Source organism: Camelus ferus, chromosome 12, assembly GCF_009834535.1.
Source record: "Camelus ferus isolate YT-003-E chromosome 12, BCGSAC_Cfer_1.0, whole genome shotgun sequence".
NCBI classification, from domain to species: domain Eukaryota; kingdom Metazoa; phylum Chordata; class Mammalia; order Artiodactyla; family Camelidae; genus Camelus; species Camelus ferus.
In genome coordinates, this window is record NC_045707.1 from 65,309,676 (window position 1) to 65,330,776 (window position 21,101).

The 21,101-nt window shown below is 42.2% G+C and overlaps 2 protein-coding genes across 3 annotated transcripts in view; one reads left to right on the forward strand and one right to left on the reverse strand.

Moving 5' to 3' along the window:
* Positions 1-21,101, reverse strand: part of RAB3IP (RAB3A interacting protein) — a 149,245-nt gene that overhangs the window by 100,229 nt on the left and 27,915 nt on the right. The gene's annotated exons all lie outside the window — the stretch shown is intronic.
* Positions 1-21,101, forward strand: part of BEST3 (bestrophin 3) — a 44,016-nt gene that overhangs the window by 15,522 nt on the left and 7,393 nt on the right. Inside the window, 6 exon segments of the mRNA XM_032493788.1 lie at positions 2,790-2,935; positions 2,937-2,945; positions 4,249-4,326; positions 4,426-4,578; positions 8,794-8,874; positions 10,694-10,845. Coding sequence (XP_032349679.1) covers positions 2,790-2,935; positions 2,937-2,945; positions 4,249-4,326; positions 4,426-4,578; positions 8,794-8,874; positions 10,694-10,845 — 619 coding nt within the window.

Sequence of the window (21,101 nt, forward strand, 5' to 3'; positions counted from 1 at the left end):
AAACAGACCTAATTACCTTCCCCCTGCAAAAAAAAATTCAGTCTGCATGGTGAGGAGGGAGGGTTACGTTAAGCAGGAAAACCAAATTCATAAACTGATTACCAATAGATACAAACTGTGTCACATTAGGGTAAAAGTTGGTTTTGGCGGGGAGAGCATAGCTCGAGTGGTAGAATGTATGCTTAGCATGCACAAGGTCCCGGGTTCAATCTCCAGTCGCTCCTCTAAAAATAAATAAGTAAACCTAATTACCTCCCCACAAACAAACAAAAAAGTTGATTTTCATCTGAAGGTGTGATCAGAATTTCATAAGCAGATTGTATTTCTGAATCAAAAGTAACTCAAAATTCATATATAGCAAAAGTCAGTTTTAGAAATAAGCTTTAATTCAGAAAACATTATTTATACTAAATCATAATTAACATGTAAATGTCTCCTTAAAATAAAAAGTCAATGGGGTAAGTACAAGGACTGCACATTGCAGCATTTTATTTTTTTTTTAATTTAATTAATTTATTTTAGGGGCGGAGGGTAGTTACGTTCATTTATGTATGTATTTTTAGAGGAAGGACTGGGGATTGAACCCAGGACCTTTGTATTCTAAGAATGCACCCTACCACTTGAGCTACACCCTCCTCCCCTTTTGCAGCATTTTAAAGGGCTTATTTATTTTATTTTTTATTGAAGCATTGTTGATTTATAATGTTAGTTTCAGGTGTACAGCAAAGTGATTCAGTTACACAAATGCATACATATTTTTTTCAGATTCTTTTCCATTATAGCTTATTACAAGAAACTGTATATGGTTCCCTGTGCTATACAGTAGGTCCTTGCTGTTTATCTATTTTACATATAATAATGTGTATCTGTTTTTCCAAACTCCTAATTTATCCATCCCCCCACCTTTCCCCTTTGGTCACCATAGTTTGTTTTCTATGTCTGTGAATCTATTTCTGTTTTGTAAATAAGTTCATTTGTGTCATATTTTTTAAGATTCCGCACATAAGTGGTATCAAATAGTATTTGTCTTTCTCTGATTTACGTCACTTAATATGATCATTTTTAGGTCCATCCATGTTGTGCAGCATTATTTTTAATAGCAAAAAATTTAGACAACTTAAAAGTCTATTCAGAAGAGGACTAGTTATATAAAATATTGTACATGGCTAGGTAGAATGCAGCCATTAAAAAGAATGCTGCTGCTCTCTATGTATTAACCAAAACAGATCTCTAAGATGTAACTTGAAAAATAGAAGCAAATGGCAGATATGGATGGAATATAAAGCCATTTCTGTTTTTAAAAACTTGGCCTGTATGAAATCTGTGATATTTCCCTGGAAAGACACACAATAACCTGGTTGTAGCGGTTTCCTTCAGGGAGGGAAACTGGTTAGGGAAAATGAGACTCACTTTCCCCATTAAAATTCCTTTGGCCCTTTTGGATTTTTGTACCATTTGAATCACTAAATCAAAAAATTTTAATCCTCTTTTTTTGAGGTGGGGGGGACGAGGATAATTAGGTTTGTTTGTTTGTTTGTTTATTGTTTAAAGGAGGCACCAGAGCACGCACTCAGTCACTGAGCTATACCCTCATCCCATCCAGCAACTTAAAAAAAAAAAAAAAAGTCAAGTGTAAACTGTAAGCTTTTAAACTACATCTTTATAGGAACAAACCCTGGTACATAGCAGACATTTAATAAATGTTTATTAAATAAACCTGCCACCTTATTTCTCCTCTCCTGTTATTCAAAACTCTTCTTTTCTTGGTGTGCAGGTTGCCAGGGTGGTGAATAACTAAAGTTTCACATAATAGATTATGCCTTGGCACTGACTGAGTGCTAAGTGTGTGCTAAGCATTGTGTTAACCTCTTGACATGTGTCCCTCATCTCAGGTAATTCTACAATTTCCCAGTGAAGTAGATATTATCATCTCTCTTTAATACATGAGAAAACGGAGGTTCAGAGAGGTCACAGCAAGCTCAAGCAAATACACACACACACACACACACACACACACACAGACACACACAGACACACACACAGAGGCTCACAAAATCAAAGAAGCACTTTTAAGGTGTATGCAAAATGCAGTGGGGTCTATGAAGATAATATGCTCTTTGCCCTTCCAAAGGGTCTTAGCGGGGGAAACATTTATGTCTAATGTGACCATAATCCAAGGCAAGAAAGAGCATCACGGTGGAGCCTGGAAGGGGAGAAACCCTAGGGCAGGAAAAGGAAGGAATCAAGGCAAGAATGGCTGAAGAGGACCTGGTTAATTAAGACTCTGAAGGGAGGGGTCAGGAGGAAAAGTGTGATTCACGACTTCACACTATACTAAGTGCTTTGTACATTATCACCTTTTTACTTCTAATCCTACCAATTCAGAGTATGCTTATTTCCAATTTTAGATGAATAAGCCAAAACCTGAAGAAATCTTCCCCAGATGTTCTAGTCCACATTTAATGTCGCCTCACTTCCTACTGGCCGCTTCTGTTAGGGACTGCTCATATGCATTGCCTTGTATACTGATGTATAACTTTGTGTGTGGGTGGGTGGGTGGGGGTGTGTGTGGGGGTTCTCGTGAGTACAAATTCCTTATCTCTAAAACAAGCATAAACTACTTGAGGCAGGAACCTTTATTTTATTCTTCTTTAATATCCCCCATTATATGATCACATAGTAGATGCTGAAATATTTATGGAAACATATTAATGCTAAACTACATCTGTAGTTTCTAACTATTTCTAACTATTTCTAGCTATTTCTAACTATTTTTATTTTGTGTAAAGGTTTTATGACAGCAGATGAGAGAAAATTATTCGACCACCTCAAATCTCCTCATCTGAAATATTGGGTTCCATTCATCTGGTTTGGAAATCTCGCAGCTAAAGCCCGGAAAGAAGGCAGAATCAGAGACAGTGTTGATCTGCAGTCAGCTGATGACTGTAAGTACATCGTAAACTGTCAGTAAAAGATCAGAGACCAGCAGGGACCGGGATGCAACAGGTTGGACCTGGACAAGTCTGCTTTGTTCAATCCTGGTTCCAAAGGAACCGGAAAGACTGGGTGGGTATCAGAACCCTCACCATGCGGGAGGGCAAGGGTACACAGGTTAACTCAGGTTAATTGGCTGCTTAGAGGCTCTGTCTTAAGCCGAATTAGGCTTTGTGATAGGCTGTGTAAGAAAGTGTTCCTTGATTGATCATCACTACCTACCCAGGACTCTGAAGGATCTGGCACCCACAAGGCGGCTCTGCCATCCCTAACTCCAGAATCCGAGAAAGAAATCTCGAGTAGAAGTAAACCTCCCCAGTCAGTTCCCCCAAACTGGAATCTCCCAGGGTTAATTCAGCTTTCCAGACGCTCCTGGAAACCAAACTGTGTTTTCACTAAATGAAAGAACCCTGAATTCATTTGAGAAACAAATATATAGAAGAGCTGGGTAGATTTGTGCCATGACAGCCCTCTGCCTGGATTAGGCTAAAAGGAGTGAATGATTTAAAAATAGCTCCCCAGTTGGGGGAGGGTATAGCTCAGTGGTAGGGTACTTGCCTAGCATGCATGAGGTCCTGGCTTCAATCCCCAGGACTTCCATTAAAGTAAATAAACCTAATTACCTCCTTCCTAAAAAATTTTTTAAAAATAGCTCCCAGATTAACATATACTCTTTTGCCCAGTCTTAAATAATAACTTGTGTTCAATAGAGGAAAAAAAAAATCAATGGGTCCCAGTACTTCCTGCTCCAGAGATACATTTTCTGTTGATATCAGCATTCTAAAGTCTTCATTTGTTGGGGGAAAGGTTAAGGATGTATTTAGCTCTTTTTTCTAAGATCTATAGTAAGCATGTTTTTGAAAGAGATAGAGAATCAAAAAATAATCTGCTTTCCACATAATTTACCAAAATGGCTAGAAGTGGCTTATTTAAAATAGTAACCACTGCCTTTCCACCACCACTTTGGACCAATATATATGTTGGAAATTATGGATTCAGTAGAATAGGGGATATTTCTATACAGTTCTGATTTATCTTAATATTTAAAAATGTCCAACTCTACTCTTTTTTTTTTGCACATTGCTGAATGATGTTGGTAGCCCATGATTTTCAAAATGTTCCTCTTGGGGTGGCCTTCAGAACCACCATTTTACAGGCATATTCCTAAAAGGTATGGCCACATTCTGAGTCAGTAAATATTTATGACTACACCCCTCATTTTAGTCACCCGTGTTTTCTCTGTTTCTGGCTCAGGAAATGAACCGGTATCGCTCGTGGTGCAGCCTCTTATTTGGTTATGACTGGGTTGGGATTCCGCTGGTTTACACGCAGGTATTGAACACTTGGCACGTGACTTTCCTTTCTCCTTGCCCTGCTTTGCTTGCTGTGGGCAGCCAGCTCTGGGCTCTCACTCGGGTTTCTCTGTTTCAGGTTGTCACACTGGCTGTCTACACCTTCTTCTTGGCGTGCCTGATTGGACGCCAGTTTTTGGATCCCACCAAAGGCTACGCGGGGCATGACTTGGACCTCTACATCCCGGTCTTTACTCTCCTACAGTTCTTCTTCTACGCAGGATGGCTCAAGGTAGCCGACAGTCTCCATGTCTGAGACCTGCTCTGTAATCTTCATCATGTTCCAAACTCTGCACACTGATCCCTAACTGAATCTCTCATTCATGAGTCAAAGGTAGATTTAACATTTATTAGTTCAGAGATGTTATCACTTTTCAACTGGGGATTAAAGTGACGGGGATGTGGTGAGTACTGTGGGACAGTCTGAAGCAGCTCATTTACGCAAAGACATTACCAGAACAGTCTTTTAGGGCTATTGATTGTTTTAAGTCTTTGTGCGCTCCCATTAGGATTACGATGATGTAATTAAGGTAATAACTGTAACTGCATTGATATTTATGCCACAAAAAGCAACTAGGAAGAGTAAAAGAGAGTAAATAGGAATCCTTGTATCTCAGACTTAAGTATTAGGACTATATTATTATCTTAGTTCTGCTCACCTCTGTAAATAGCTTCTATTTCCTGAAATCCCACTAGCTGTCCCACAACTTTAAATGCATCCCATTTTCAAAACCAGAACTGAGACTCAAAAGAATTCATCAGAAGTCCACGAACAATAATAAATGCTGGAAAGGACGTGGAGAAAAGGGAACCCTCCTACATTGTTGGTGGAAAAGTAATTTGGTGCAGCCACTATGGAAAACAGTATGGTGATTCCTTTAAAAACTAAAAATAGAGTTACCATATGATCTAGCAATCCTACTCCTGGGCATATACCTGGAAAACTCTAATATGAAAAGATATATGTACCCCAATGCTCATAGCAGCACTATTTACAATAGCCAAGATGTGGAAGCAACTTAAATGTCCATTAACAGATGACTGGGTAAAGAAGATGTGGCGGATATCTATATCTATCTATCTATCTATCTATCTATCTATCTATCTATCTATCTATCTATGGGGGGGAGAGATATGATGGAATACTACACAGCCATAAAAAAGAATGAAATAATGCCATTTGCAGCAACATGGATTGACCTAAAGATGATCATACTAAGTGAAATAAGTCAGACAAAGACAAATACCATGTGATATGACTTACATGTGGGACCTAAAAAAAAAATGATACAAATGAACTTATTTATAAAACAGAAAGAGACTCACAGACATAGAAAACAAACTTATGGTTACCAAAGAGGAAAGGGTAGGGAGGGATAAATTAGGAGCTTGAGATTAGCAGATACAAATGACTATATATAAAATAGATGAACAACAAGGTCCTAATGTATAGCCCAGGGAACTACATTCAATATCTTGCAATAATCTCTAATGAAAAAGAATATATTTATGTATAATGGAATCACTATGCTGTACACCAGAAATTGACACAACATTGTAAATCAATTGTATTTCAATTAAAAAAATTCATCAGAATAAAATCAGAAAGTCACTGGGGGAAAAAAAAAAAAAAGAATAAATAAAGTCAGAAAGACCAGGATTAATGATGGTGTTTGGATTTGCCATGAAATTAAAAACAGGCCAGAGTATTGAAAACAGCTAGTCCAGTCATCAGGGTAGAATCTCATTTTTTCCCACCACCATCTCCCCCACCCACCCCTCCTTAGATGTATATGTAAATATCAAATGCCTGAATCTTCCAGCTCTTTCGTACGTGATAGAAAACGATCAGAGACAGTGGCTTCACCAAGTTAATGGAAATCTAAGGACAGTTGGAAGATAACTTTACCAAAACAGAATTTTCAGATTTTTGACCTTCCCAGTAGCCACCTGCCACTGGCATGGTCCAGGCCTTCCAGGTTGTGGCAGCGTCTTCCCTGCAGATGCCTTTACTTTCATGGGTTTGAATCTTAACCAGGAAAAATCTATATGTTAGCATTTCAAATTATGCTCCAAAGAGTAGAGGCATGTGTTTTACAAATGGCAAAACCATTTTTAGCCAGAGGACAGTGACTCAATTATTTTTACCCATTTGAGATGGAGAAAAAGCAAGAGAGACCAACAGCTCTCATTTCCCATTAGAGAAAAAAAAAAGTAGACTCTACTTTTATAAACGGAAAATCACCACAATTGGCCCAAACACTCAGCCATGCTGGTCTTTCATTGTCCTTTCCCCTGAGTTGTGATGAGCTTTTTGCCCTTCACTTTGTGTCCATGTGAATGAGGTGTTCGGCCAGCCTGGAAGGAACAGTTAGCAGCTCCTGCCTTCCGAAGTGCTCTCTAAAACATTAACATTCTTTTCCTTTCCTTGAAGGCAAAGTATGGGAAGACAGTCTTAGCTCCATTAAGAGGTAGGCCGTCCTAAGAGAAGAGAGCTTTCCCACCCAGTGCTCTGTATCTCAATTTCTAAACAGCTGTTTTGTCTTAACCATTGTAATATTTATAAAGCTTTTCAAAGTACAGAAAACCCATCTTAATCTTATGGACAGTGTATTACTCAGTAGTTGCTGATGGGGCCTCCCAGTGAGTAGAGGGTATTTCTGTGACATAGTCAACTCAGAGACATGGGTATCATTTTGGTAGTTAAGTGTGGACTCTGATATGATATTCAAGACTGACTCCATAAAAGTGAACTTCTGGATATGACAAAAGTATTTTCAGGACCCATCCAGTGGCCCATTTAATTTAAGGAAAACCGCCGGCAGGAAAGGGTAGACAGCCCCTTGGAACGTGCAGTGAAGGACGTGGACGTGGACATCACTGTGAGGCTGACTGACACGGGGCCCCGGCCCCGCCATGGGCTGTCCCTCACAACAAGGGGCACGTACTCCTCTGAGTCAGTGGTTCTCAACGCTGGCCGCACATTAAACCCTCCTGGGAGCTTCACCCAATTCTGATGCCTGGGCTCCACCTCACACCCATTCAATCAGAGTCTTTAGGGGAGGGACCCAGCCATCAATTTTCTTTAAAAGCTCCCCAGGTGACTTTGACATTCGGCCAAGGTTGAACACAACTGCTCTAAGTGGTGAGACTTAAATCCTAAAAAGACACACAGGTAGGTTTTCTACCAAATAGTCTCAGAATCTAGGAGCTCAGCTAATCGATGGTGACTTTATTTTATACACTTGAACGTCTTTCGCGTCTAGGCCCAGTGTAAAATCACGCACACACACGTGTCCAGATAATAAAAAGTAAAAGTAATTAATCAAAACGGAGAATAATAGGTGAGTCATACTTGGCATATAAATCTCTCATCAAGAAGGCTACTCAGTTCAGGAACATGGTAAGACCATCTAATGTTGACCAACTATTGGAAGATACAGGAAGCTATGTAACTTCTGAGTAATTTACTAGATGGCAGTAAGTCCTTTAAGGTAAAGCTAAGTAAGACAAATTCCAGCTTTATGACTTAGTCGCTCTCTGACTCATTTGTTTAGCAGTCGTGTCCAATAATTGTGAATCTCCTTGTATTATTTTCTTTAATTATAATTTAAGTCTTTCTTTGCTGTTTAACCTTCCCTGTGTTTACATGTTATCTGGTCACCTGGGCCTCTGTAAATTCTTGAAGAGCAGAGGCTATGAGACAAATATCATATGATGTTACTTACATGCGGAATCTTAAAAAAAAAAAAAAGATACAAATTCTATTTACAAACCCAAACAGACTCATGGACATAGAAAACAAACCATGGTTATCAAAGGGGAAAGGGCGGGGAGGGATAAATTAGGGGTTAAGGATTAATAGACACACATTACTATATATAAAATAGATAAACAAGGACCTACTGTATATAGCACAGGGAACTATATTTAGTTTCCTGTAATAATATATAATGGAAAATAATCTGAAAAGAAAATATGTATGTATGTATATGTACAACTGAATCACTTTGCAATATGCTTGAAACTAACACTGTACATCAACTACACTTCAATAAAAAAATTTTTTTTAAAAGAGCACAGATTATGTACCCCTCAAACTGTCTAGCACAGTGCCTAGCATGTCGTCAGTGCTCCTTCGATGTTCACTGGCTTGATTCGTACCTGAGAAGCAATCATTTGGCCCCTAAGCAGTACGGAGCTTCTCCCAGCTGGGGCCGGCGGCACAGGTAGAGCCGTGGGAGAGCGGGCCTATGCGGGTGTGCAATTAGCGGTCTCACAGTCCCGCCTCGCTTGCTCGCAAATACCTGTGTCCGCAGAACAGCCGACTCCCCTCCTGGCTTCCTGTTACGAGAGAAAGCAGAGAGTGAAACAGGAACCGTCTTCAACCTCCATTCTCGGTCCTCACGAGCCCCATGGCAGACCTATCCTTTGTTCTCTGTTGCAGGTAGCAGAGCAGCTCATCAACCCTTTTGGAGAAGATGATGATGATTTTGAAACTAACTGGTGCATTGACAGAAACCTGCAGGTGAGAGGAGCTTTTCTTTCCTTTACGAACATTAATAATAAATCACATGTGATGTTTTGAATCTAAACAGGCCCTAACTGCAGCCCCCTGAACTTGAGGGCTTCAGCCTCAGATGAAGGAAGTTTGGCTATTAAGTACGTTGTGTCAAGGTCCTTTTGGAACCTCACAGGTCCTGGATCTCAGTGCCAGTGAAATTTAGACCCTTTGAAGTAGAATTTCAAGCCAGTTTTCTTTGTAAGTTTCTTTATTAGCCTCACATAGCTTCTTCCATCTCAGTACAGAATAATATTTTAATTCATTCTTTATTCTGTTTCCTATTGTCACCTAAAAAGGTTAACAGTGACATAAAACAGCAGCCAGACACAATCCAGTGCGAGTTCCCAAGCTCATGTCATGTAGGTCCCTACACTCAGATGTCCAGCAGCCGGATACTGGGAACATGGGTCACACTAGCCTATGTCTCAAATCTTGAACTGCACCAAACGGACCCCATGGGGCCTTTACCCCGAGGCATTATTCCAGAGAGGTTTTTCATGAAGAAGCAGCATAAGAGAATTTTCATTTTAGGAAAGACTCTCCTCAGACCATTCTCTTCTCTGAGAATCACAGACTGAGAAAGGCCTTCAACTTGTTTATTGGTTTCAAGCCCTTGCTTAGCTCTTAAACAGGGTCAAACACTTCACCATAGATCACTGTCTGTTCACGAACTGGCCCCGTACACAGAGGGCAAGGAGAGACCAAAGAAAAAGGCAGACCATTCCAGATTGGTAGGTGGGAGGTTTAATAAGCAAGGGAGCCTACTTAAGAGGCTTGTCTTGGGTGGATGTGAGATGAACAGAACTCCACACCTACCCACCAGGATCTCAAAAATTGATACAGAGGCCTTACTGGGGTTCAGTTAGGTATTCAAAACACATTACTCTCTCAAGGTTGTGTCCTTAAAGCGGCTCCCACTACGGGAACGGTAGGTGGAATGGATGTTCCAGAGATGGCGCAGAGGAGCCTCTGATTGCCCTGGTCCAGCTCACAGCTCACTGGGCAAGTCATGACCTCTAGATGACCTCCAACAATCACACTGTCAGCCAGTTAAGGAGGAAGCGTAACGCCCACGTCACTCACTTTGTGTAAAAATGGGATTCCCAGAGGATTAATAATTTATTCACGCATCATTTTGTCAAAGTCAAGAGGAGAGACCACTATAACCCCGAGTGGTATAGGCTTGTTGATAGACTTTTGTAAACAAATAAAAATTCAGGGCACATAAGAAATGATATCAAGAATAAATGTGTCTTGTGGGGAGGGTACAGCTCATGCTTAGCATGCATGAGGTCCTGGGTTCAATCCCCAGTACTGCCATTAAAAAAGAAGAAGAAGAAGAAGAAAGAGAAGAAGAAACGTACTTATTGGATCGATGAAAGGGGTGTGGAAATCTTCAACTCCTTGTAACATTAGGATTACGTGGTTGCTGTCAGAATAGCCACTAGACAGTAAGGTAACTTTGAGCAAAGAAGAAAAAGGTGTCTTTCCTGCTTCTGATAAGATGCACCTCCACTGTGGGGCATGGGGTTTGACGAACCTAGTCTGGGCAGTCTTATGGCCCCACTGACCCCCATTGCCAAGTGGTCTCGTGCAGTAAGTGCCATGTACAACTCACTGTAGCAGCCCTGGTTATAGCAAATATGAACTGTAGACAGTTGTACATTCACTCATTCAGACTGTGTTCTACCTCACTCCAAACCCCATCCACGCACTGGAACTTACTCTCTTCCTTTATACAATTCACATGTGAATTATTCTAATACGGTAACGGTGGTTTTAGGTGTCCCTTTTAGCCGTGGATGAAATGCACATGAGCTTACCCAAGATGAAGAAGGACATTTACTGGGATGATTCTGCCGCTCGACCGCCGTACACGCTGGCAGCTGCTGACTACTGCATACCCTCGTTTCTGGGGTCAACAATCCAAATGGGGTGAGTGCATTTTAAAAACCATCCATATTGGGGAAATAAGTAGATCACTGTTCTGATCTCTTTATGCTCCGGTCTTGAAGTTACTTTCATGAGAACTCTCAATTATTTGTATCTTTTAATGGTAGCCTTTTCAAATTTTCAGACATAATTAATAAGCCCAAGAGAGTGAGAAAGTAAAGAGATTATAGTTTCTGGTTGGTTTAAATAGGGTGTGTGTGTGTGTGTGTGTGTGTGTGTCTGTGTGTGCGTCTGTGTGTCTGTGTGTGTCTGTGTGTCTCTGTGTCTCTGTATGTGTCTGTGTCCATGTGTGTGTGTGTGTGTTTGGAGGTAATTTGCATTTTACCTTGCTCTTATACCACAGCAAACTTCCCAATAGTCATAAAACTATTCTCTTCTTCCCCTCCACCTTGAAGAGTGGTTTATTTAATTATAAAATTGTTTATTATTTAATTATGACTATCAGAGTTAAATGTATTTTAACAAGTATTTACTGAGCATATACCATGAGCAGGTGCTGTGTTAGGCTATTTTGAGACAAGCAAGCCTTCAGGAATAAGATAAATTTTATCCGAAATTTTCTCGAAGATTATAATCTGATGAAACTGACACGTTTAGTATACAAGCCGGTCTCTGTTCAGTGGTTTTAACATAACAATCTGTCCCTGTGTGCTATGAGCTTTAAATAAATGGGCTGGGGCCTGCAGTAAAACATGTATAGTTCATGAATAATTTTATTAAATCTGATAATGTATTTGGTTTTGGAGAGATGTGTGAATGTGGGGGAGTTTAAGTATATTTGCTGAAGGCAAACGCCACAGTTTCCAAGTATCTTAAAGAGAAGAGTGTGGACAGATTTAGGAAAGTAAAAAGAAGCCCTCTAAAAAAATGTAGAATTTTGCAAATTTTTTCTCATAATTTTCGGCAAAACTATGGTTCATTGTTCCCTGAGGCCAGCTCTAAGCAGATTTGGGAAGCAAGCTTGTGCTGCCGCCACCTATGACCTTTCTTTCTCTTCCCTCCACACTGTTGAGCCCTCCTCTTTCCCTACTGTTAAAAACTAAAGTTCAATTGTGTCAATTTTAAAGATCTTATTGTCTTTATTTAATGACCCATGAATGGAGCAGCATCCAACCTAGCAGATAGAAAGGCGCTCCAAGGAGGTGGACAAAGGAAGGACTTTTCTAGGCAGGAGGCAACAGGAATAAGGAAGTCACACCAGGCCAAAAAGTGCGTGGGTGACCTTGCAATGGAGACACCATGGAGGGGTCTAGCAGGCATATTACCTAACTAGTGCTCATCAGACAGGACCCGTGTGGCCCTCTCTGTCCCTCAATCCTACTTTTCTCTCCACTGGCTCAGGTGTCAGGCAGGCTTCCCCCTCGTGATGGCAGAAAGGCCAGATGGCAGCCAGCAGCTCCCAGCGCCCGGCCTATCTTCTGAGCAAACCCTGTGGAAAGAGCACATCTCTTTTCCAACTCTTTAAAGCACTGGGATTTATGACAACTGGCTGGGCGTGGCTAACATGCCCATTCTTGAACCAACAGCTATCAAAAGGAAGACACAATACTTTGATTGGCTAAGGTTGCCTTGTGTGTCCATCTTTGGACCAAGGGGTGTGGTCAGCCCCAACCAACCATATAGAGTAGGTGATGTTTGGAGCAAAATCAGCGTGCTATTACCAGGAGAAGGGCGAATGGTCTACCGGGCTGGCAAAAACAAGAGATGTCCTCTAAAATCGAAAAGATAACTCCCTACTCAGTGAATTGTTCGCTCACCAAGTGCCATGTCAGTACCAAGTAAACCATCTGACCGAGGCTCAGGGAAAAGGGAAGTAGAAGTAAGGATTTCTGTAGCACAGGAGGTTGGTGATGCCTGAGCCAGCGAGCTCCTGGCATTAGGAGGAAGACAAGGTGTCAGTGTGGTACGGATGCAAACGTGTCAGTGTTTGCTGCTTGATGGCATATAATATCCTTTCCTGGATTTTTTTATTTTCTTATTCTATTTAGGATGTAGGTTCCCAGCATATTTCATTCGGAAATCAAATTTGCCTTATCTTTTCAGATCAACCTTTCAGGTGTGTAAATCACAATTCCCAGAAATGGCCCAGAAATTCCAAGAGCGAGGAAAGGGCACTTCAATAACTCAGCAGAAGTACCGTCCCAGGGAACCTGAGGGATGACTCTGTCTCCTGTTTTCTTTCACATTCAGAGCACTACTCATTTCCACATGAAAAGGAAACTCCTTGGAGACAATTCCTTTGTTCCTTACATTCAGGAATACATTCAAAATACTGCCCTACTTTCTACACATTTACCGAATATACATTATCGAAATAAAATAACTTCCGCCCACCTTTTATCTCAAGTACAAATTTAATTGACCATGTTTTTCCTTTTATCTTCACATACGGAACGTACTCATTCATTTATTCAGGCAAAAATTTCTTGGAGGTTCTCTTGTATGGTAGGTTCTATGTCAGACACTAGAGAGAGGCAAAAACAAAACCAAAAAACCAAAAAACACACCTTCTAAGCTCACAGACATAAAGAGGAGACAGGTTATAACACGATGTGGTACACGCAGCAACAGAGAAATGCCGAGTCTTCTGGGAACACAGGGGAGGTACCCTTCACAGAGTCCAGGGAGTCGAAGGAGGCCCTTGGAGTTGGGGAGTCAAATGTGCATCCTTCAGAATGAATTTGGAGCCAACACAGAGAGCAGGGGGGTTCCAGCAGAGGGTACATGCAGGCCAGCATGAGCAAAGACGGAAAGGAGCTATGGTATATTCAAAGCAGAAATATTTTAAAATTTGAGCTTATTGAGGTATAGCTGACATATAGAATCATAAGACAATTAAAGTACACATTGTGGTGATTTGATATATGTATACATTGTGGAAGGATTCCCCCATCTGGTGGACTAACACATCTATCACTATATATATATATATATATATATATATATATATTTGATGAGAACGTTTAAGTTCTATTCTCAGCAAATTCCAATTATTCAATTCAGTGTTATCAACTCTAGTCACCATGTTTCCATTAGCTTCTCAGACCTTATTTACCTCACAGCTTAACATTAACACGCTTTTACCTAGTTTATCTCTATTTCCCCCCAGCCTCCCAGCCCCTGGCAACCATTTTTCTATGCTGCGCTTCTATTAGAGTAACAATTTGATATGCAAAGCAGAAGAGCCAAGAAATGAATCTGGAGAGGGAGGGAGGTGAGGGAGGGTTACGGAGGGTTTTATAGTCTGAGGAACGCGTTTCAGCCTTGTCCCAAAGCTATTAAGTGACATGGTCACAGTTGTGTTTCAGGCAGGTTATCTGGCTGAAAGATGGATGGCTGGGGTAAGACCAGAGCCAGGGACCAGTGAGCTGACCATTAGTACGGTTTAGAGTGGAGAGGATAAGGGCCTGACTCGGGTGACCCTACAAGGCGTGTAGACAGTGGAGATGGCGGAAGGGACACATTCGAGAAAAGAGGAGGAGTTGAGAATGACAGGGTGGCTGGTAATGAGCCAAGGGTGACAGAGAGTCTTGAGGAAGAGCTGCCGTTGGGGGGAGGTGATGAGCTTCCTTTTGCATGGGCTGCATTTGAGGCATCTGTGGACAGTTCACAGGGAGACGGCCCAGCCAGCAGTGAGAACAGAGACAAAATCCAAGCGGGAGGATGCATCTGACTGTTATCAGCACTGGGTGTGTGAGACAGTGAGAGGGACCACCCAAGGACGGGGTCAGGTGAGTAGGCCAGAGGGAGAAAGGCGTCCTTGAAAGAGAGCAGGAATGGTCAGGAGAGATGCAGGAAGAGAACCCAGAGGATGCCCTGTCTTAGGGGTCAGTGGTGGACGTTCCAACATCAGGTCTGAAAAACACCATGGGAGTTTGCATTTTAAGGTCATTGGAGACTTAAGTGAGAGTGTTGGGCAGAAGCTGAATTACAGGAGGTTGAGGAGTGACTGGGAGGCAAGGAGATCAAGATTTCCAGTGGAACTACTTTAAAAATAATTGTATAATGGCAAATTCCAAACGTATACAGAGTAGAGAACAAACTGTAATTAACCTCATGTACCCATCACCCACCTTCCATTATCATGGTCAGCCTGGTTTCCTCCATCCTCCCACCCACCTTCACCCTCCCCACCACTGGACCATCGTAAAGCAGATCTAACCACAATGCCATTTTCATGCCTAAAAAACCCCCAAATCAAACAAAAAACCTCACAATAGTTCCTTAATTCATTTACTCGTCATGAACTACTTTTTTGAGAAGTCTGGATTATGGAGAGGAGATAAACCAGACAGGAATCAGTAAGGGACAGCGAGGAATGGCCTGGGAGCTACTGGTGACCAAGATTAAGAAAACTGCCCACAAGCAGCCAAAAAAGAGGCATTCATAAGACACACACCAAGAAAACAGGCCCAAATCCTGAAATGAAAACAGGTCTTCTTCGGGCGCTAGTAGACACTTGACGCTTGGTAAATTTCACTTAACCAAAACAAGCCTAGGATGCTCAAACTCAAGCCAGCACCGCTGAAAATATGTTTCTTTTTAAAACAAACAAACAAATAAGGTCCAGGCCTTTCCTGCCACAGCGAGCTTGAGGCAGGGTGCTTGTCTTCACATCCTAGCATCCTGAGTTCACTCCAAAATTCTTACTTTTTAGATATTTGGGATTATCATTAGCACAGATTTTTAAGGCTCTGAGGAATGGAGCACATGGACATTAAAAACCTCTCAAAACTCCCTTTCATCCTGTCTTGGAAATCTGAATGGCCAACTGGAAAGCAGCGATACTCCCTTAAAGGCACTGGGAAAACCCTAACAAAACACCCATCCATAGCAGCTGCAGGATTCGAAGTTCTGGAGAAGAGAGGCTGCAGCTGCTGATGAATTGGGTCACTCAAGTGTGTCGTGAGGGGTGACACGGAGGAGTGTGCTCACTGTGTCTTGCTAATGGATAAAATCATACTCTCAGCCCGGGAACCTTAAACTGTTGGCTGCAATCCTATTCCAAGAGACTGTCTTCTTGGGTTTTCTGCCGTGATTCAAGTATGTCAAAACATCCTCACATTTGTCGTGATCTTAGGCAATGGGTCTGTGACATCAGTTAAGTATCCATTTGACAAAGAGGAGAAATATTCCAATTTTTGTGAGAGTTCCTTCGGGTTGGGAGTTGAGGAATTCATCTGATATTAATTTGGTACTGTGAAACTACGACCATGTACCTGGAAACCATGACTTTGACCTATCCATCTTCATTCCAAGAGTCCTAAGAATATTTAGCACTAATGCAACTATTTTTGCAATCATACACGTATGTATTGGATGTTCACAAAGCATTTAAGATTGTACAGTACCATTAGAAGTATTGTTAGTGATATTAATTCAAGTATATCAAAATACATATTCCAGCAAGCAAAGACTTCACTGAAGTGTGGTTAAATAGACTTCTAGATGGATGCTCTCGTCAGTAATCCCTTCTTAGCCAGCTATATACAAATATTTTAACTTTACAGGAAAATGCATAGTCTGATATATATACTTTTGCACGCTTGTGTCATAAACAACCCAAAATATCTCCAATTCTGAATCACTAACTTCAACAAAAATATATTCTTGGAACATTGACTTTCACTTAATGTACCAGAAAGGAAGGAGAGATGGAAGCTCTCAGGGAGATGAATGTGCATTAAATTTATAATTTTAGAACTTGTTCAGGGATTCTTGCATACGCCGACAAGGCGTCACCGTTGGCGCTTGGCTTTTACCTTGAAAGTGCTGTGAGGGGTAGAGATGGTGTAATTCCCTTTTCTAACAAAATTCCCATAGAATCCAACAGTATTGAGAGGCAGGGGCTTTAAGTGAACCCCCACTTCGGGCCACAATTTCTTTTTGCGACAGCCAGTGGAGGCGGGATGAGCAGATAAGGCTAGAAATGCCAGTTCTTTAACTAGATTCGCCATCATCTTCAGTCCAAACTAGCTGAGAGGCAACAGAGAGGCAGCGGGAAGGTCGCCAGCTCTCCGGACTGAGCCATTTCCCATCAGGCTCCACTAGTGGGAACTGTCCCCCAGCCCGGGGAGCAGGGAGGGGGCTGGGTGGACACAACCTTCTGTCCACCGGGTTTTTGTCACAATGCTCGCCACCCCCCACCCCGCCCACCTCCCAGCTTAGCATGAGGGTTATTTACTCATTTTGTAAGCCCTTGGCTACAGCTTTGGTGGAGATTCTGCAGTGCAGAAGGTTAAAAATAACAGTGTTGGCCTCTAATGGGTTTGAAGAATACATTTTGCTTTGCCTGTGAATAAACACTCCAGCACACGTGCTTCTGTCCTGATAGATTTTCATGCAAATTATTGGTTCCCTCCAAGGCAGCCGCCCGACTTTGGGTGCGCTGGCAATTTGAAAACAATAAATCTGACCCGAGGAAGTAGAACTCGTTGCATTAAATATCATTTTCCTAAATTCCTCATTTCAGTCCTGTGACAATGACCTCTTATTATTTGAATTTAAATTGTCAAAATACCACTTGAAAAGTGGCCACAGAGAAAGACAGGCTTTATATTTGTCTGATCACACTCAGGAGAAGGGGGTCACTTTGCAAAAAGCTTGCTGTGAAAAATAGGCATTAAATCTTTCAAGCCATCAGGGATGTTTTGGTGTTTCCACATCAGACACGTGCTAAGAGGTCTGAAGGTCGGCTGCCACCTGCCGCCGTCCTGTGCCCTGCCTCTTCTTTGTTATGGCCACAGGCAGTGTGTTCTTCTGCACCCCTGACCAGCCCAAACATCTTTTCAAGAGGCCTTAATTTAGTCACCGCTGCTCATGCCCTCAGATTTGCCATTGGCAAGGGAGACCGTGGGGCAGATGGTTTTGTAGAAGTTCAGCAGATATTTTGAAAATTGGGGTTGTTGGGGTTTTTTTAAACATTGTAGTTTAAAATAAGAACACACCCCAATCCTGACATCGATCTGACCCTATAGAAACAATGCATGATCTCCCTCCTTCCAGAATCAACGAGAACCAACAAGCCTGCTGAGCTTTACATAACCTATTCTCTCTCCCCCGCTGGCCCTTCTCCTCCCTTCAAAAGTAGCCCAATACATGCCACAACCTTTCTCACTCTCAGCCTTTCTGCATTCGTGATTTATAATGTTATAACATTTACTGCAGGATCTGACAATGTTTGCAAATGGCACAAAAAAATGACATTGGGAGCCGAGGTCAGGGCAGTCCCACCACCTGATTGGCCTTATCGTCTTTCTCTGAAAAAAATCCAACTTCCCCCTGTCCTTATGTTTCCTCTCCATCTACTCAACGCCCTCGTCTCACCATTAAATGACGGTTACAGTCATCCTTTCCAACATGTTTATTGCTAGGGGTCAGCTTCAAGGTGTAATAACATTTTTGAAGGACACTCTGGAAGGAGAGCACGGAGTGACCTTCAGACAGATACTATTATTTCCTCCAACCGTGTGCAAGAAGTCGATGATGATTTGGAAACCAGCTCTGAAAGTCTGCCAGTCATTGACAGGGTCCTTTTTGTATCTCCTACTCTTCAAAGCTTTTCCACACATATTATTCCTTTTGAACTTCCAAACACCCTCGTAAAGCAGGTAGACTAAGTATTGGTGTCATTAGTTTACCAAGTATGATGCTAAGCCACAGAGAGGTTAGGTGAGTATCCAAAGGTCACACAGCCAGGTAGCATCAGCCTTGGTAGCACTGATCGTGGCTCTGCAGGCTCCCAAAATAAATCCATTTTCCTGACCACAGACGCAGTTCTCAAATTCCATCTGCTGGACATTAATGGCTGCATGGCACTTTCCATGAATGTCCTCTGGTCTCTAATTACCAGCCTGTCTCAGTCCAAGTGAATCCCAGAACCTAAGACCTAGCTTTTTCCACTGACCTTCTCTAACACATAGCAACATAAGGAGGGTGCTTACAGACTATCATCTCATGTTTCGGCTATAATTGTTTTGGGGCATTTTAAGGGGTGTTATATTTGGGCCTCTGGACTGTACTAACCCTGTGCCAAAGGTACACTTTAAATATCAAATAAGGAGGAGGAAAAGTCTTAAAGGGCCTAAAAGGTACATCCAAGCGTCCCAACTGGGAAATAAAGACTCTTTTAATGTATTCTATTCTGCATGCTCTAAGCTTTAAACCATTTTGCTCTTAAACCACAGTTTCTGCTGTCATATTGAGAAGCATGAGTATCAGAGAAAGGAGATGGGCACTGGGCGCTGGCAACAAGACCTTCCATCACGGGAACTTTAGGAAGAAAGGTCACGGGGCCCGTCATGCCGGGGAGCTCTGCGCTGCTCTCGGCCAGCAGGAGCTGGGAGGCTTCCTTCATCACTCCAGCATGAGGCTCATAGCACCGCCCCCCAGATCACAGGCCACCAAGTGTCCTTCCAAAGACCCACATATGGGCCTTTAGGACTAACGATGTGGAAAGCTCCTGAGTCATGTTTCTTATCCAAGGCATTTCTGGTTGACACCACTCAGCAGAGTTGCTTTTGTCGTAGCTTTTCCTGCTTGGACACCACCACCAAATGCACCCTAGTGATGCCCTCCCCAGAGGCTGCCCACTGCCTCTGGAATCAAGTCCAAATCCCTCTCCCCAGTATATAGAACTCCTCATAACACAGTCCAAGGCCACCAGCTTCTGCCTGACACTATTCTGTGTGTTTGACGCAAATTCGAGGATTTCCCATTCCTCACAAACACCCTGAGAGTCCCCACTGTCTCATTTGTTCAAGTCACTTCTTCCACCTGGAATACTGTTTCCTTTCTCAGCCCATCTGACTCCTACTTAGTGTCAAAGGCCAGCAAAGACCTTACTTTGCCCCCAGATTTAACTATTTATATACAGGCTTTCACCCTCCTTTTAAATTACATTAGATAGAATTTAATGCAACAAATTTGCTCATGGTAGATGCTCGATCAGTTTAGCTGGGTAAGTGGATAAATCACATGCGTCCACACCACAATCTCACAAGGCAGGAAGGTGTGATAGCATCTTGTCGACAGCCCTGCCCAATGGCAGTCAGTCAATCAGTAGAACTTTAGCAAGAATGCCAGCCCTTTTGCAGTTTGCTTTTTGCAACCAGTCTGTTTTTCTCCAATTTATGACCCATGGCCTTAATCATTTTACCCCACTACATCAGCACATCGTTAGAAAGATTTTCCCTTAGGATTCACAAAGTTTTGAAGTGATAACAATACAGATTTTTTTTTTCCTAGCAAGATTTTGTCATTCCCACACGACTGTGTGGTTTAAAAGTAGTTAAGGGGGACAAATTCCAAATAAAAAGTCAAGATTCCAAATGAAGGACAGGGACCTGTCCTACAAAGGGAGATTGCCAGCTCCACCTCGGATTCCCAGAGCACGCCCAGCGTGGCAATCTCAGTGACCAACCACTCCCATGTGTTCCGTCACTAAATGGATTCCTGAAGTGTGCCTGGAGATCTGACCTAATGAGATGCAATGAGCAGGGTCACCAAGGCTGCTGAAAGCATGAGTCCGCGTTTCTCGGGTCAGTGTAACAGAATCTGCACCATGCACGGTGCAGGGTGGGCCAGGAGGCTATCTGGTAGCCAAGGGCACTGCTGGGGCTTTGGAATAACAGCACGAGGCTGTAATTGGATGCCACCCCAGGATGTTTAGCCAGTTAATCATCTCAATCATCCATCTTTTATTCATAAACGTGGACGAATGATGTTCTCTTTGGCTGTTCACTTCGCCCTTTCAGGTTACACCAATGCTTTTGCTGTTCCAACTTTTTCCTTTATGTCCCATAAAATGCACCTGACATAGTTAAAGCCTCTCGTCACCGTGGATGTCGGTACAGACACTGGACTGGGAGGGCCCGATCACTGTTGCTCCCAGGGCCAGCGGAAACATCTCTAGTTTAAAGGCAAGGCTTTGAGTAGTTCCTCTTAACCTCGTTAAAAACCACAAATCCACAGAGATATAAACTGATGCTACCCAGTAGCCCTTATTGTTATCTCAACCATCGGTTTATAGCAGCCTTGAAGAAGATTAACAATGGTAGGATTCTTTGTTTTATGTCTTAAATGTTAGAAATTTAACAGGATATTCTTAGCAATACCAGATCCATCAAACTTGATCGCCAGGGGAGCCCAATTGCGTGGTGAGTCCACACCATCTCATGGGATGTGCTCTTTCCACAAAGACTACCTTGACCCTGAGTCAGCGGACAGAAATGCGAAGC